This window comes from Trachurus trachurus (genome assembly GCF_905171665.1).
Source record: "Trachurus trachurus genome assembly, chromosome: 21".
Lineage (NCBI taxonomy): Eukaryota > Metazoa > Chordata > Actinopteri > Carangiformes > Carangidae > Trachurus > Trachurus trachurus.
In genome coordinates, this window is record NC_139899.1 from 19209882 (window position 1) to 19228354 (window position 18473).

General features: G+C 41.6%; 1 protein-coding gene across 2 annotated transcripts in view; it reads left to right on the forward strand.

Annotated features, from left to right (window-relative positions):
• The window catches only part of col4a2 (collagen, type IV, alpha 2), a 60643-nt gene that overhangs the window by 9580 nt on the left and 32590 nt on the right, over window positions 1–18473 (forward strand). For both annotated transcript variants that reach the window (XM_083996997.1, XM_083996998.1), the window contains exon 4: window positions 10296–10376. In XM_083996997.1, the coding sequence (XP_083853123.1) occupies window positions 10296–10376 (81 nt within the window). The remainder of the gene's footprint in view (window positions 1–10295; window positions 10377–18473) is intronic.

The following is an 18473-nucleotide window of genomic DNA, read 5'->3' on the forward strand; positions in this document are numbered from 1 at the left end:
ATCACGAAAAAAGAAATTATGCAGCCATAATAAAAGGAGGTCAAATCTAAAATATGACCGATTTCAGTTCATATTAAAGTTGTTAAAGTGTAATTTCTGGGATTCAACAGACTTAGCAGAACATTGTTGTTACTTGTCGACACACAAATCCATCTGTGTTGAGATTGACCATGTTTCAGCTTAGTTCAGTGATTCTATGAAGCAAATAATCACTAGCATAAGTCTAAGAATAGTCTTTTTTTCGCATTGGTGATGTCCCTTTAAGGATTTTGGCCCTGATCCTGATCCAAGCCCTTAAATGTTGAGTATCTGCTGATACTGAGTCTGGTCCAATACTTGTTTAAATTTTTTTAAACAAAATTAAATGGATGTTTAACTGTGTGAATGTGACTCCTGGAATAGACGTGCACCACCAGAGTTTGACTGAGAAGCTGCAACATAAGCCGACACTGATCTATTCAAGTGCCTGATTCGACTCGGATCTATGCATGACATCCCGTGTCCTTGCTGTAGATTTCTAGGTATCATTCCCGCCCTTAAGTAACTTCTTGTATTTAGTTTCACAGCTGCTTCCATGCTGACCTTAAGAAATTTGGTTCTGGACTTTTTAATTCACTCCTCTTTCTATTTTTCCTTCCTTCTTCTCAACAAGTCTGTGGATCCCGCTCCCACCCCCCTTCACCCACTCTGTGCCTGTTTTCTTTTAATTATCCATCTGTGTAAATGCACTCATCTTCAGGGTGATGAGTGCACGCAGACATTGCAGCACTTAAATCGTCCAACAGGAACTTGACGGTGGTGTGACAGGAAGCAGAATTAGCTGTAAAGAAGCCATGATGCAGACGAGTTCTGCTGTTACCAACATGTAAAATCTGTTAAATCCATTATAGCTGCGATAAGAATTTCTCGTATCACGGTATAGTGGACGCCTTAAGGGAGATCTGGTGTCACATCAAGAAATGCCTCATTAGAAACTATGCCACTATGGCTGTGTTTGATGTTTTGCTTTTCTTTGCTGTTTTGCTTCCTGCTTCCGTGTGTGTGCGGGTATGTGTATGTGTGTGTGTGTGTGTGTGTGTGTGCGTGTGTCTGTGCATGTCAAACAGTTCTCTGAGCTTGTTTGTTCAACAGCTAAAATCTGATTATTTGATTCAATTCTATGTCGGACTATTCCCGGAAGGTAAAGCTGCACAGACGGTATAAATGCTCCCTTTTGACATGCTGCCCTACTTTTCAAGCTGGTATTTAGTAGCTTACTGGAAAATAGGTACACATTTAATCCATATAAAACTGATTAAAAAGTAAGTTGATCACTACAACGAAAATACATGCGTGCATTTTCATGTACTGTATTCTGCTGTTTCCGTCACAACTTTCCAGATGAATTAAACATCAGGGATGCTTTGCCAGAGCAGATGCACATTGTGAGAAAAACTTCCCACAGCCCACATGAGTCACACAGCGAGGCAGTAACAATCCCCAGCATGATGTGGTCACCATCTCTGCCTTTCAACCCTTTTCAGGTCTTGTGTTCGCTCTCTCACAAAGACATGTGCAATTTAATGTTTATATCTTCCCATTCACAAACACAGGGGTCGTTTAGACCGACTTCTTCCCCTCCTTTTATCCAACAAAGCAAGAATGTCTTTACTCAAGTCCTTATTTTGTCTCAGGATGAGCAAGTCACATACTGCAAAAGTATGTGGCAAAATCATTCAACATATTGTTCAAGATCTCTCTCTTTGGTACAAACACTAAACAGACCTTAAACTAAAGCATCAGGGTGTTTTTATGGTCAGATGGTTCTGAGGCAAGACCAGTGATTTAAAATAATTTAAAACAAGGAAACAAACACTGTGCTATCCTCTTCTACGTCCTTATTGTTTTTGAATAAAACTATTGGCTCTATCATCCAAAGCACATGGTTTAAAGCACATTTAGCATGTGCCAGTGTCACTTTGCTATTTTAACACTGGGGGGGGCAGGGTGCATCAGAACTTAATGTCTTAATGATTCATGGAAGTGATTTTGGGTGTAACATTCAATAAACCAATAAGAGTGACATCTCTTATTCGCTTTCGAATCATCTGTTGTGTAACAGCGGTTGAATACATTTAGCTGATGATTGAGGAACAGTGTGGCAGATTTACCAGGTAGTAAGAAAGAACACTTTGTCTGCAGAGTCTCGTTCAAGAGACGTCCGTGACTCTTTGTGTTGTAATGTTGCACCGGACTCATCCCAACCAAGTGCATCTTCAGGTCAGTATGCTTGGGCATAACAGACAGAGGTTATGCACTCTGCAAAACTGACAACTATGTCTGTCTGAAACTACTGTATAAAGACACACACATTGCACTCAATCATTCCACACCTCAATAAATTTGTATTAATCGACTGTGTGCTCCAGTGTCCTCCCTTTGTCTCCAGGACTCAATCATGTTAGCAACAATGGCATCGCTCAAAAAAAGTTCACAGTGACAATGATAACATGTTGATCTTTTTAGGTATAAAGTTTCCTGTGTTCAACATCTTAGTTTTGGATGTTAACAGTACTAAAACGTGCATGTCCACGAAGTAGGCCTGTATTTGAAACTAAGGAGGCTGTTTTAAGCTTAGCAGGTGTAAACCAAAGTTTTGCACACATTGAAATATGAGCCTGATAATGAAATACTGATGGAGGTGCAATTTACCCCGAGAGAAACATAACGACCATAAATGTCTGTGCCAATTTGCATTGAACTCTGTTGAATAGTTGTTTAGTCAAGACTGACTTTGCCACTCCTATTGATAAAAATGTTTGCTATGAATAAAATGTTCCTAATGTTTTCATACTTCTTGATTCACAATATGAACTCCAGCTTCAGTGGCTCCCTCCCAGAGATGCTTCTCGACTGGTGAAGGGAGTGTACTGTAGCACACCCAGTGCCCGATCACTGACACTGTGACGTAGTGCAGATATGCATCAAGACATATCATGCAGCATGTTTCCCTCTCGGAGTCGGAGCTGCTCATTGAAAGAGGCCAGGTGTTTCAGATTCTTCCTCTTTGACGTGCACATCATTAGTGTGAAGAAGAGCAGCTGTAACCTTGGCACATCATACCAGTGACAGATGGTCTCCTATACCATTTATAAATGTACACACAGACACACACAGTCAAAATGAAAAATACCATAAAGTTTCCTCTCCTGGATTATATCTTACATCATTCTTCTTGTCCACAAATTTGTTACGATCCTGGTCCAGGTCCATTAAGGAGGGTCCATGGTCAGTTTATTACCTTTACCTAAAGGTGCCTGTGGAGTTAATAACCGATAAATGGTGTGAGTCCTTTGAGCATTTACAGCGTTTCACATATTTCAGCCAATCCACACAAACAGAGCGATGCAGCAGCAAAAAAAAAAGAGAAAAAGAAGAGCTAGAGAATAGTTCAGGTTGACGTGGGGTTATGTGAGGTAGCCATGCATCATCAGTACATGACCTGCATTGGATCCCGAGCAGCACATTCCCAGTTAGCACGAACACACGAGGGGCGGCACACGGACAAAAGGCATTTTGGATAGTTTTAGAAACGCTCATCCAGCCAATCAAATATCAGTGTAAATGTACACTTCATGTAGAATATTTTCTCCAGTTTAATCTTCATGCATGTGAAAAAGCACTTTCCTTTGGTATTATCTTTTTACTACTGAAAAACCGCATATCTCCGCACAGGCGTACTGTAATATTCTGCAACTATAGGTCGGCTGAGTGGATGACTACACACATAACCACGCATCAAATAACCCAAACTATCACCTTTTACACCAAGAAAACTCAACAATTTGCAATTCAGCATGGTGCATTTCCATCACACACAGACACTCTGACACATGTCTGTGGATATTCTCATTCAAGTCATACAAGTCATCGTTATCTCTGGGCAATAAACTGAATCGAAGGCAGCTGAACTTGTATTTGTCTAGGAAGACGTTTCGCCTCTTATCCAAGGGGCTTCATCAGTTCAACATATCTCACACAGACAAATCTAACAGAGTTACAAACAAAGTAAACTTTTGAAGTACAAATTTAAATTAAAAAAAACTTCACAAAGTTAGATATTAGGGTCATATTGGTCTGTACAACTCCAAATAAATCTAGGATCTAAGTTCCTTTTGTACAAACGCCTCTTACTCCCTTGGTAAAGTTATGGCACTGTTGATTTTCCCCTCCCTACTCCTCCTGTGTCTGGAGGTTAATGGTGTCGTTGTTATTAGTTTACTCGTGTCTTTTTAAGCGTGGTGGCGATGGTAGCAGCCCTCTGAGGGTTCACTGGTAACTGTAGAAGGGCACTGGTCATCCTGAGAGTTGAATAGTGAGCTCAGACATTCCTCTGGGTCAGGGTCAAAGTGGAGAGGCTGTAGGTCAGGTCCTTCGTTAAGGACGAGCAGCAGCCCCTGACAAACAGCCCACTCATGGTTTCCTTGTAGTGGGATTCAGTTTCTGTTGACTCCGATAGTCTAATAGTCTCAAGAGTCTTCGTTACCAATTTGAGTGGTCGTATTTTACATCTCCAGCGACTGTGTCACCACCATTGTCGGATCAAACACTCACTCTGACCTGCAGTTGTCTGTGATCTCCGTTCATCTGATACCTCAGGCGCAGGAGGGGTCGCACACAAACACTGTTTACACTCCGCTGTGTTGTTTCATTTGTGAAAAACGAGAAACCAGCTCAAAGAGGCAGTTTGTCATTTCTATCACCCGAGTGATCGGTGTTAAGAGGATCTGTCTGGGCCGGGCGTCGAGGCTGATCTGTCAATTGTTGGATGTTTAAACAACAGCACATGAGAAACTGTATCTGTGGAACAAAGAAAAAAATGACACAACTTTTATTTTTTAAATCTGCAGACCTCCTTTGAAATTCATCTTCCCCCTTTCAGTCAAGTCAAGCTTCATGCACATGTCTAAATTATGTCTTTAGTTAATCATTATTTGGGAGGGGGGTCATAGATGAGGAATGTACAGCTGTGCGTCAACATCACTGGCTCACATCTGTCTTCTTTTGCTCCTATATGTGTGTATGTGTTTATATTATGCCCTACATGTTATGGGGGCTTTATCTACTGCATTCAATTGAGTTTTTTTTTAGATTGTTTCAAGTTCAGTCTCTCTCTCTCTCTCAGTGGTATTTGTTATTTCGAAACCATGTCGGGATTTTGTGTTCTTTTGTCTATTCATTGGAGTCCTAATCAACCCACAATCCTTTGGGTGAACGTCTTGCATGCGACAGACTCTAGCAGGAGGCCCAATCCCGAGGTGTCCTCCTTCTCCAAATGTGGAAATATATCTCTGCATCTGTATTTATAATTTGCCTTCAGTTTGTTTTGTCTGCTTTTGCAGAGTGTTTTTGTCTTGTCATCGCCCCGCTCTCGGCAGAGAGATGCTGTGTTGATTTTGGCTGCTTTTGACATTAACAGGAAGGGTTAGGAAGTGGTTGTGTCTGTGGTGAAGCTACTGTATACAGTACATGGAAAAAAAGCAAAACCATGGTGAGTCAGGCCGACCACAGAGGATCCACTCTAACCAGTCACCATCATGTCTGAATGTGCTGTATGACGGTGGTACAGTAGATAAAAGGCAGGCTGAAGAAACCACCTTCATAAAGCACCCAGCCCCCTACAAAAGAAATATTAATTGATTATGTCAACACATAGAATAGACCTAAATCAGCTCTGATTGGCTGACAGTTGTCCAATAAAATCATATAGTTCAAACAGTGAAGTCTTATTTCTGTATGTGTGTGGATTCAGTTGAACTGTAATTAACCATCACAACAATATTTACTGCTCCATTAGATGGTCAATGGAGGATATTATGGGATGTCATCTTTGTTGTATCGTGACCTCACTTGCATTAACTGTCAAGGATAAAAAAAACAAAACATGGAGGACCAGGTGAAGAATTTATGTCCAACTTGTCCTCATTCATTAATGTGCATTATTGCTTCCTGTATAAATGTATGTAAAAGCACCTGTATCTATTTTTTCAATCTTAGATAAACAGCTCATTCACCTGTGCCAATATTCACAAACCCAAATAAACCTTCTGTAATTCTTTCTAATGGCCTTTTTTTCCAATCATGTGTGTGAGTGTGTATCAGCAGGAGAAGGAGAGAAAAACTTGACCGTGAGAAAGACTCGTGTTGACCCAGCTGCTTTTATTTCATTTACTGTACGGCACATAAAGGAGGCGGCGCACATTCAGAGCGAGGCACCAGTGCAGCCGTAAAGGACAGGGAGGCAACAAAAACAACATTTCTCACTGAGAGAGGCATTAATCCGACTCATTAATCTCAAGCTTGAAAAACATGTACCCTCCTAAGAATGCAAGTTGTAGACTGTATCTCCACACAGCACTTTGTCAGCGCTCAATTGGTTATACCAGCGAGCACAGTCAAAGGTAAAGACAGGTAACCATGAATGGAAGATACCAACACAGCAAATACGTGCAGTTTCCTGTTAGGTGGATGTAACATTAACACATGCTTGTAGACCTGTTTACAATGATATTATATACACACTCCACACACGCTACAAAAAACTGAGGAGCCTGGAAAGAGAGAAAGAGATTTCATTTGTTTGTTTGTTGAGACGCCATCTTGGCTTGTAGGAGGAACACATTATGTTGTTACGTCAACATGCTCGGAGTGTTTTCCTACTTTAACCGTCTTAAAAAGTTGTATTTCTCCTCCGTCATGCGTGTGTGGTCTGTTGGTGTGTACTGTATACATATGCACAGGTTCATTTATATATGAGCTGGACTGGGTTTTTTTTTTGTGGCAAGCGTGTTTACATCTCTGTAGCTCTGAAACAGAGCAGAGAACTTCAGTGGATTTCCCACGACACTGAATGTAGTTCGCAGGACTTAAAAGATGATCAACACCGAAGAGTCGTACTGTAAACCACAAGCCACTGATGAACAATCGCAGCAAACCGGATGGCAGGAACTGCCCGGGTTTATGGTCATAGTTTCATATCATATACACTGATGTCTGACTGTTTTCATAACAAAGGCAACGGAAAAATGTCTTAATTACACTTTTTGAACCCTTTTATTTTACAGAAAGGAAACATGAATGTGTTTATGTATAAGAACGGGTAACGGAGCATGATGACTTCAACCCATCTGTACATGTGAGGCAGAAATGATGACCATTCACTGTTAGATACATAACAATATATCCTGTGCCTCTTTGTGTGTGTCTGTCGTCAACAGATGAAATGTTGGGTCTGGTAAAGTCTTCAGTTTTCCGGTGTTAAGACTGGGAGCTGGACCTCTTTCACTACTGCTCCACAGAGGTGTCAGATTTATAGATATAGTCGGTAGAGCTGCACGCTGTGGGATTACCTGGTCTGGATTCATTTGTCTCTCATGTTGTCATTATGTAGTTGTCGATCTGCTTTGCTTTCACGCAACGAATGAACCACAACAGAGTTTTTTCTCAGAAGCAGATAGAGATTGAACTTTACCAGTTCAGTTAAAAACTTGCTGTGTGTGTAGTGTGGTCGGTTGGTCTTTGGTTCCTTTGGTGAAATAAGTCTTGTGTTTAACGTAATTCTTTGTATACTTTGACAGTTTCTAATTAAAAAGTTAAATGAATTAAAGAGTATAAAAGAGTGGCCCCACAATAACTATCCATATATCACAAGAAGCTTTTTGTTTTTTTTAAACAGTCCACTGTGAGTCTGATACCATGCTAGGAGTATAATAAATCTCTTTTAATGGTATCAGAAGTTCAGCTGCAGTTTATACTGTTAATCCAGTAATAAATGATCTCAATGTGAACTTATCATAGAGGGGAAAAAAACATTGCTGCATGATTTACTCTCTGAAACTGGACTGAGCTCCCGTATCGGTCCATGTACCATAACTGAGGATGGTATGACTTCATGTTTGTGGCTCTTGGTTGTTTGGTGTTGTATTTTTGTGAATATGAAGAAGACTGGAGCTAAAATGCGTCGGTCAGGACCAAACTGAATGAACCGAACAATGAATGAAACGAAAGACAGGAAACAGAAAGTGGTCTGTGTGTAAATCTATTGAACCTCATCCATTACCATTTCGCTCTGTTTTCTGGAAATGACGGGTTAACGCTGCACTAACTTTTGAGCACCCACACATTTTCGTCCAATTAGTTTCCAAGGTGTACCCCAGAATGGATGGAAAGGAGTTGTGTGGAGTGGGTTATTGTGTCAGTGGGTGGGGAAAACAGGATACCGCTGCACAGTCCTATTGTCTCCTCCTGAAACAGCCATCAGCTATTTTCAACCTGTAAACTGCGAAGTTGAATCGATGGTGCATTGCTCCATGATGTGTCATTGCTTTTATGGGAGCCATTCCTTTGTGTGTCTGTCCGGAGATGACGGAGTCCATTGTCTGTGGTTTGGATTTCCACCTCAGTGTGTAGAGAGGTCATTCCGTGACTTTGTGACATCCTTATTGGAATAATATCTTCCTATTTTACCTCGGCTTTTTTTGGCCCGCAAAAATGCTGCCAAGATGTCCAGAGGAACTCAGTTTGGAAAAAAATCAGCTCAAAATTAGGAACGTGAGAGAAGAAATTGTTGAGTCTGCCATCATCGGGTACAGGCTAAATTAGACCCATCACAGCATGTTTTAGCTATATCAAACAGCAGTCTGAAAGAACCCCTTCAGATCCACTGATATTTAACAAAAGAAACGCAGCCTTGTGCATTCCTTCAGGGCGAGGAAGAGGGTCTTTTTGTTGTGGAGATAGGGGATCATTAAAGGACGATGTCTGTCTGGTAAAAGAGGGTCTTTGTGCGTGAGGCTGAGTCTCAATGTGGCCTTTGTCAGCGGGAGCGCCGGGATTGGCTGTCAACGTGAGGAGGGAGAATTATTCTGATTCTTTATCTGCCACTTTGTTGCCACTGTGGGCATAAAGTGGTCATTTTGATTTTTTTTTCTTCTTTTTAAACAAGGAGGGGGAGGAGGGGGATGGGGAGGGTATGGAGGTATTTGCTGCCTAAGCAGGCTATGGTATGGCTGTGTAGGTGGAGGACGTAGGCCCAACACAGGATGGAGACGTCATCAGCAGCAACATGGCGCCTCTCTGCATGGCTGTAGTCACTCATGTATGCTGATTGTAAGGCCACGGAGGATAGATAGATAAATAGATAGATAAATACTTTATTTATCCTGAGGGAAATTCAGTTTCTCAGCTGCACAATCAATCATCATTCATCAACAACAACAGATCAGTTCGTAAAATAGTCCATAGAGAATAAAAGAATAATTCATATTAAAATGAGGAGTTTGAGGTAATAAATAGTAAAATAAAAAGAGTGACAATACATAGCCAGTGGTGAAAGTAAAATGCAGAATTCTAGTGGAAAGTGCAAAGTGCATACATGAGCCTTATTTCCTAAACTTTGGAAAACTTGAAGTCAAGTGTTTTCCATTTGTCCTCCCTCTCAGGCAGAACAATGAAACTATCAGAAAAGCTGTGAGGTGTTAAGATGGAAACAGTCACTGATTGACCCACAGATCATTAAAAGAACATTTGGGTCAATTATTTGTTGATTCCAGCAGTGAATGTGAGTCAATGTCTCCTTGCAGCAGGTGGAGGTGGTATGTGTTATTTCCTGTTTCTGAGTAACAAATGTTGTCATGGCAAAGGCAGTATACACACACAAACATATATAAATTCTCCAACGCTCCATTCAGTGACAATTAACGTCGCCAGCTATTTCAGCTAGCCGAAGGCCCTGACAACTCTGACCTGTGGGTCGGGAAATCCCGTTTGTGTGACTGCTTTCTTTGATCATGTCTAACACAGAATAGCCTGTGGATGGTGGGTGGTTGTGTTGGTATGCAGACATCCAAAGACAAATTGTCTCTGTCTGTGGTCGGACGCAGCCTCTCTGATGAATAGGGTTTTCATGGACACACGGCTGTCCGTTATGGCTGGACGTCTGTCGTGAGTCACCGCGGCCGCATGCATCCAAAACATCCTTCCTGCACTAAAAACGGACCAAAACAGTGGTGCACAACAGAGCTGCAGCAATAAACAAGTGTATTCACAAACCACAGCGTAAACAGACACAGGCTGTCACACCTACAGTATGCAGCAGTTTTACCCCACGCTGTGTCACGTGTGATGCACAAACAGGACGACAAATGTTGCCACATGAACATACATCTCGAGCAAAGTGTTATTTTTGTGTATATTCCACCTCTGACCTCTAATAGCCCATGTCTGACCTTCATGTTGTGTGTTTTGTGTCTTGACAGGGTGGGAAGAAGCACAGTGGCCCCTGCGGAGGGAGAGACTGCAGCGGAGAGTGCAAATGTTTCCCAGAGAAGGGTGCCAGGGTAAGTCCCAAACTCCTAACTACTGTTCCAAATAGCTCTGTAAACACCCACATCTATTCCTCTCTCACTCTCTCTTCCCTAATCTCTGTGTTAACCAGCTCTTACTGTTGGTTTTCAGTCTGGAGGACCAAATAAGGCCATGTTCACACATGATGCTTTCTAAAAGCCCCTGCAAAGTGTAATTTTTATAACTTGGCAGGTGAATGTTTTACAGCAGGGCTTATCCCTTCAACCCAGACAAAGCACCAAAGCTGCTTTCATTGATGCCAATTGTTAATTCAGGATAGCTAAAAGTAGATGCGGGTGCATGATCTAGTGATCCTTGCACTTTTACAGTTTAGATGTCTCTGTTACCAACAGCATCATGTCTTAACACGGCCTGAAAGTCCTTCTGTGGAGAATTCAAGTATCACAACAATGCAATGCAAGTGCGTTAGACGATGTGAGTGTATGGGTCTGACATGGGCAGCCAGCCATATGGAGGACTCTGCTGCTGAAACTCATTAGTTTCAAATACTTATCACACTTTGCTACAGTTAGTGATGAAGTTCAAACCATTAACCTCTGTAAAAGAGGAGGTCAGATGGAGGGAGTGCCTGGAGTGTGGGAGATCCCTTAGGGAGAGGAATGAAAGACAGAGAAAAAAAAAGGAGCGAGCAACCTGATGCCGGGGTTTTTAAATCACAGAGACAGACTAAACATGCAGAGATAACAAGCTGTGAGTGAATGACTGCGGTTTTGCATGACTAAAGCTACTAGTCCGGCTTCAGACTTGTGCTGCGCAGATCATCAGATATCTTCTGATAGTTGGACTGAGGTTCCACATCTATAAAGTTATGTAATTTTCAGAATCAGCCAGCCAACACCGCTTTCCACAACAATTATCTAAATGTGTTCAGAAGCAAAAATAAACAGGGTTTTGTTTCGTCTGCATATTATTTCTTTATAAGGATGAAACCTCCTCAAATAGAGAGGTGGATTCTGGGTAATCTTACTGTACACGTGCTTGTAGAGGAGAAGACATGAACGCCTCTAAAATCCCAGGGCTGGTCACTTCCAACACACATCTTTGACCCATGTACTATATCTGTCTGAGGGTCTGGTTTTTTAATTTGTGTTAATGTCAAATGGAGTTTTTTAAGGTTGGAAATAAAAAGGGCAGCAACAACCTACTATGAAACTGGTGTTGCATAAAGACTCAATATAGAAAATAGAGACATGTACAGAACAGACTCACATATAGAACAATTATTTTTGCTACTTTCTGTACATTTTTAAAGCTTTAAAGGTTTTCCACAGCAAAAAAAAAGTCCAGTTCCTTTTGTTCCTCTTTTCTTTTAAAGCGCTCAGGGGAACCATGAATGTCTCAGTTCAGCCGTGTGATGTGGTAAACTCAAGGACAGAAACTGACCCTTATAAAACAACCCTCCTACCATACGGATATGGTACGGACAGCCTCTGAGGGAGGCACAGTAAAAACTAATTCAGAGGTGAAGACAAGGCTGGTTTAGCAACTGTAGTTTGGCATGCGATAAGAATTTACCAGACTAACTGTACAGTCGGTGTGACCTTCGACCTGCACGCCGACTGTGGATACAGGAAACCTCATAAGGAGGCAGAGAGAGGAAGTTCCACATTCCTCATCTGAAGGATGCAGGGGTCCGATGACAGGGTCAGCAGACCACCTTTCTCTTCCTCCTCTCCCCTCCTCTTACGTCTTATCCGCCAGAACCGAAGGAAAGAATTTCGCTCATCCAGTGATGAAGTGAGAAGATAGTATCAGTATCCAGTGCTAAATATGAATTGTACACAGTTTTCTCTCACACAATGATTTGGCTTGAACTACGCTGAAAGATAACACTGTCTGAGAAGCCAAGCATTATAACCGTGTCTTTGTTTTTGTCTGTCAGTTGTGGTCTCTGACGCCTTATTAATTTTCCAAGGCCTAAGAGTGTAGTCCATGACTGGATCCAACTAAATGTCCCCCATATATGCATCCCCCAACAGATGTACTTGTTTGTGAATGCAGCAGACACCAAGATGGATTATCACAGATGTGTTCATCCCTCTGTCTCTTTTGCTTTATGTTCATCTCCTGCCCTTCCAAATCTCACCCTCATGAGAGTCGTGATGAAGAACGCCTCACTGAGTGGGTCAAACTTGATCCTTCACAGCTGCCTGGATTTGTTGAGACTTGACACAGCTGTGGTGATTAGGTGATGGTTGTTAATGGGTGAATGGTGGCAGTGATCATCTCAGCATCTCGGTTTGGCTGGCTGCTCCGGGAAGTGCAGGATTTTTTTTTTTTTTTTGGAGCACAATCGTCACTGTGTCCACAGATTTATATAAATGTTATATTAATAATGAATAAAAAGACAACTTGTGCATGGACAATGTGTTCCTGTAGCGATGAACCCACAGATACTCATCATCAGCTCTTCAGATCTCATCTCCACAGTGCATTTCAATGACTTTTGGCTCACTGTTGTGGTTTCTTCGCACACAACTTCACTGTTTTGGTTAACTCCCACGGCTCTCATCACCTTTGTTTTCAACTGCAGCACGCAGCTGTTAAAGCACCAAAAGCCCATCGCAGGCCGCATGCTAAGCACCAAAACCAGATATTTCCCTCTGGAGCTGGTGGAGACCCAAAAAAAGGTTCAAACTAGAGTCAGTATTGGACTCCCATTCATCCGGAGGCTGATGATTCCAAACAAATGATGAAATTTCTCTTTTTCCTCTGAATGTGGATACAAACAAATGTTTGGTAGCACCATTAAAAACTCATGAGGGATCTAAGGGAAGACGCTCTGGCTCTGTCATTATAATACAAGAGGTTGTAATACATCCTCTGAACATTGCCACGTCTTCAGGGCAGATGACGCTGCAGTGAGTTGTTAATCTGAAAGTGACGTTAGAGAGCAAGGCTAACGGGTTAGCGTACTAACTTTAGTAGAAGAAAAGCTGCATAGAGACGAGAGTCAACATTAGAGTTGTTTTTCACTGCAGCTCATGATGAGTAAATTAAGTAAGTTTAATGCTGAACTCACAGTGTTTCCCCTTCATCGGTCAATAACGCTAACGCTATCTATGTAGCAATACCAAAACTTACAAATAGCTCCTTTAACAGGCAATAATATATCAGTATTATGTTTCCAATTTCTTGCAGTGCCCAATGCCCCAGTGGCCACAAAATCAGTTTAGTGGAAATTGATTATATTTCAGTGGAAGGAGGGTCATATGAGGTTCTTGGTGGGTGCATGCTAGTAGGATCCACATGATTCATTTTCTCAAATCGTCATAATTATAGGGAAAATGAGATGTTGATTGGGGACGGAGACAAATCCGGACAGAGACAAGAGAGAGATGGACAGTGTGAGAGAGACTGGAAGAATGAATTGGATTGTTTTCTAGGAATAAATATGTAAATTTCAATGGGTTCTCAGCTTTAGGGGGAGAGCAGAGATTTGGCGAGCTCGTTCTCCAGCCTTACCACCCACTGCCCTGCCAGAGAATGCATCCAAGGCTTGCAGAAAAATATCAAGCTCCCCACTGCATACCTCATAAAGTCCTCATTGTTCTTTTGCATTATTAGTGGATTGGACTCCTGAGATTGGTGATAAAAAGGGAGAACAATGTCTTGACTTAAACGGACTGAACTTTATAGCTGAGGAACGTGAGGCCACCTGTAATCACACCACAGACTTGGCACAAGTGTGACAAAATATAGGCTGAAAGTCCTGGGAGTTGTACGTGAGGTGGTGCTGTAAAAACATATTTGTCTGTGGTCTCTAAAGCATGAAAAACAAGGGCAGCGTGAGGAACTGAACCGAAGGTACCCTTGTCCTCATTAGAAAACATGACCAGGACATCAATGCTGTCTTTTGTTGCTCAGAGTGTTTTCGTCTTCAGTTCTCAGAAACAGGGAGTGGTTTCAGTTTTATGGAGAAAAGGAAACTTTGGATTAAAGAACAGTTGTGTCCAGCATAGTGGAAATGGAGAGGTGAAAGAAAAAACAGAAAGACAGAGAGGATATGTGACTCAGTGAGGGTGAGAAAGATAATGTGGGTAAAAGTGAAAATTTTGCCACCCTTAGTGACACTACACAGATCCTGTCTTCTCCGACATGGGAAAAGCTTCTACAGCTGATGAAGGACAGGAAATGACACATGTCGCAGGAAGCTGAGCACAATGACAATCCACTGATCTTTTTTTAATGTAGACTGGGCTCTGTTTTTGTGGGAACAAGATCGTCTGTGTGTTTGTGCTGTGGCTATAAATGGCAAATATTTCCTTGTTCCATGAAAACAAGTCTATACCTACATTTTGAAACCAGTACCCATGACTGTCATGTATTTTCCTGTGTCCTTTGAGACAGGATATCAGCACCAGGAGGCTCAGGAAAGATCAAAGACCAGGTTGAATATACAGTGTTTTCACCAATGGGTGGAAGTCCTGTGAAGTTTTACAGGCCTATATATCTAAAACCTTGTTAATACAAATGCATGGGATTTGACAGTAGTACTGTACATCCATCAACCCATTGGCTATACCATTTATCAATGCAGGGCCACTGGAGCCAATCCCAGCTGACATACAGTATGCTACCAGTCAAAAGTTTGGATGCACCATTCTCATTCAATGGTCTTTCTTTATTTTTATTACTTTCTACATTGTAGATTCATTGAAGGAACACATATGGTGTTATGTTGTAAACACAGAACCGTTATCCGTCACCTGACCTACAGTAAACCCAACTGAGATGGTTTGGGATGAGTTGGACCACAGAGTAAAGACAAACCAGGCAACAAGTGCTCAGCACCTCTGGGAACTCCTCCAAGATTGTTGGAAAACTGTTCCAGGTGACGACCTCGTGAAGCTGATGAGCGAATGTGCAAAGCTGCCATCAAAGCAAAAGTTGGTTACTTTGAAGAATCTAAAAATATAAAACATATTCTGCTTTGTGTGTTTACTACACAATTCGGCATGTGTTCCTTCATAGTTTTGATGTCTTCAGTATGAATCTACTATAATAAAGAAGAACCAATGAAGGAGTAGATGTGTCCAAACTTTTGACTGGCAGTGTAGGACGAAGGTGGGATAAATCCTGGACAGGTCGGCAGTAAATCTCATATCTCATAGATCAACAACGTCACACACTACTGGCAATTTAGAGTCTCCTGTCAGCCCAGTATGCATGTCTTTGGGCTGTGGGAGGAAGCTGGAGAGGCCAGAGAGGACCTACATAGGCACAGGAAAACATGCAGACCTCCCGTAGTGATGGACATGCGATAAAGCAAAAACTCTGGCTTGAGCAAATCTTCAGAAAACTGTCTCAACATGGAAAATTGTGTGTATAAAACAAACCCTCTCTAACTCTTAAACTTCAATCAGCTTGAACTCCTCCTATCAAAGCTGCATTTCCATCAGTTCAATCAGACGTGACTCATCTCTGATGGAAACTAACTGTCTGTCAGTAGAAGTTGACTGATAAGCTAGTGATCTGATTGGCCGGTACTATCAACATGTCAGTTTTCATTAGCTGCTTGTTGAAGCTTCACATATCAATAGAAGGCATGATGTGTAATGACGTTTTCTTTAAGCCCCCTCATTCCAACCCTACAATCAGGAGCCCTCCCCTGACCCCGACCTTGACTGTCAGGGAAGAACTACCAACAGTGGATAAAGATGAAATAATGGTGCATGTGTATGTGTGTTTAGTTGAAGGGAGGGAAAGGAAGTTGCAAACCTGCTGCTATCACTAAAACTCATGGACGGGAGGATTTTCTTTTCATAAGATTGTTAGAGAGAGGAGTTCAGCGGGGATCACAGCCGGGCTTTATTCTGTGGAGCGGTGGGACATGTACAGACACCAACCAGCTGTTGGTGTGTGTTAATGCAGCACAAGGATTTACAGTACCAGTACCAATGGAAAGATGGATGAATGGAGAAGGCGTATCATTGGTAGCTGCTGCTGCTGCAGGTCAGGGATTTTAAAGATACCTCAGCCACTGTGTGAGGCTGTTTAACGTCACAGTGAGACGTTGAAGTCATGAAACACAAACTCGTAACTTGCTCGTTAAATCTCCACACCTCACACATTCCTCATGTGGTTTGTTTGGCTTCACTTCTCCACTGAGACTAAAAACTATCTGGATACTGAGCTCACAGATCAAAGAGCAGGGAAATAATAAAGCACAAAAACGACAAAAATACATGTTAGAAAAAAACAAAAAACTTTTTAAACTATACACAACAAAGCCAAAGCAAAATTGAGCGTGGGTTTATGCAACACTAATGGTCGTAACAAGACCAGTTCTGAAAAGATGTAAAAACTGTTCATGAATATAATTATTGCAAAGAAATGACAAAAACCAATAGATACAACAATATTACTAGTTATGTATCTGCTGCAGTCTGTAATTGCTTATTTACATGTCCAGCAGATGCAGCAGCATTAAATCTTTAAATTGTCGATCCACTTTTAGCTCTGGTTTTGGTATCCACCCGTTCCAAATAAAAAAAAAAGTATCTGGCTCTTTAGCTGCTAAATGATCCATCTGCCAGTTGTGAAACTTGTCTGTCAGCTCTTTAGTGATGGGCCGACCCCCCCCCCCCCCCCCTGAAAACAGCTGCATCACTGACAGTAGTGAAATATGTACTGTAAAACTTAAGCAATAAGCTGAAACAGCAGTCCACGGAGAATAGAGAGATACTTTTCCACACATTTTTAATTAAAGCAGTCTTGAATGTGTCTGTTCTGGGTGTGGGTTTTGCTGCCTTGATGCAGAACGAAAGAGCAGCTTTCAGGCACAAAAATGTTCCTCGTTAGAAAACTGAACCTCACAAGATCACATCATATTTCTCCAATGACATCTTCGTCTGCCTCCACAATCAAAAGAAATTCTTTCCCTTTTTTTTGTGTGTTACCGTCAAAGGCGACTTTGACCCGGCGTCCCGCACCCAGCTGTGGTCCGGCTTTAGGAGCCTATAAAAAGTAGCTCACTCTCACATTTTAAGATGATGGGTGCTGTTTAGGAACAAGAGGACCATTGTTGGTGCAGACAAAGGAGCATCTCTTTTTAAAAGACACACACACACACATTATTACACACACATATACACACAGACACAGGGTAACACACACAAATGGGTTATTTAATTACTAATGTGTCGTCATTATTAAGTACTTCAGTCATGGAAGAGAGTAATGACCTTTCATAAAGCCCCTCAAACAGTGACTGTCCAATCAGATCTGAGCAAACTAAACAATGCGGCACTGTAGAAAGAACGATACTGGACATCAAAAAAGGTTTGGACCAATGACATTTTCATGGTGAGTTAATACATTTTTGTGGAGTTGTAGGTTAAGCCCCTTCCAGGACTAATATACTTTATCCTCTTTGTTGGATTTACACTCTGTCAGACCACTGCTTTATGCTACTTGCAACCAGAGGTGTAGTGGGGATTATTTTTAGTGCGGGGACGTAAGACTTCATAAACAGTTTATGAAGTCATCAAAAAGAAAAAAAGAAAAGAAAAGGATATTATAGTCAGTTACAAAAAAACGTCACCAACAAGAATTTTAATATGCTGGACTGCTTCTTGCTTACACATACACACACACACATTGCAACAATATAGGCCTAGACACACACTCACATCAGCACTTAACGGCTATAATTTCAAATACTGATATCAACCGTCTACTCGTGATTTTCACATTCGTAGTTTGAGCGTGACAACATCCGATGTTATCTTGGAAGTGTTTGAAACACTGACAAGTAACCAAATTAAACTAAAGGTTAGATTGAAACCAACCGGAGCCAAGTTGGACCAGTCTGGTCTTGAGGTCAGATAAAAGTTGGCATGGGATGATTTTCGGGGGGGTTTTTTCTTTCTTTTTTTTTAAGTGGGCCACACCATTTTTTGAGTGCCGTGGAGTGGGACTGGCTGGTGTAGGCTAATGTTAACAGCTCTGTCCTGCTCTTTGTTGTACTGTTACATGAGATAAAATTACATTTGCCAACCTACCTCATCCTAAAAGCCCTTAGTCGTACCTATAACCATGCAAAAAGCAGCAGCATGTCCTACAGT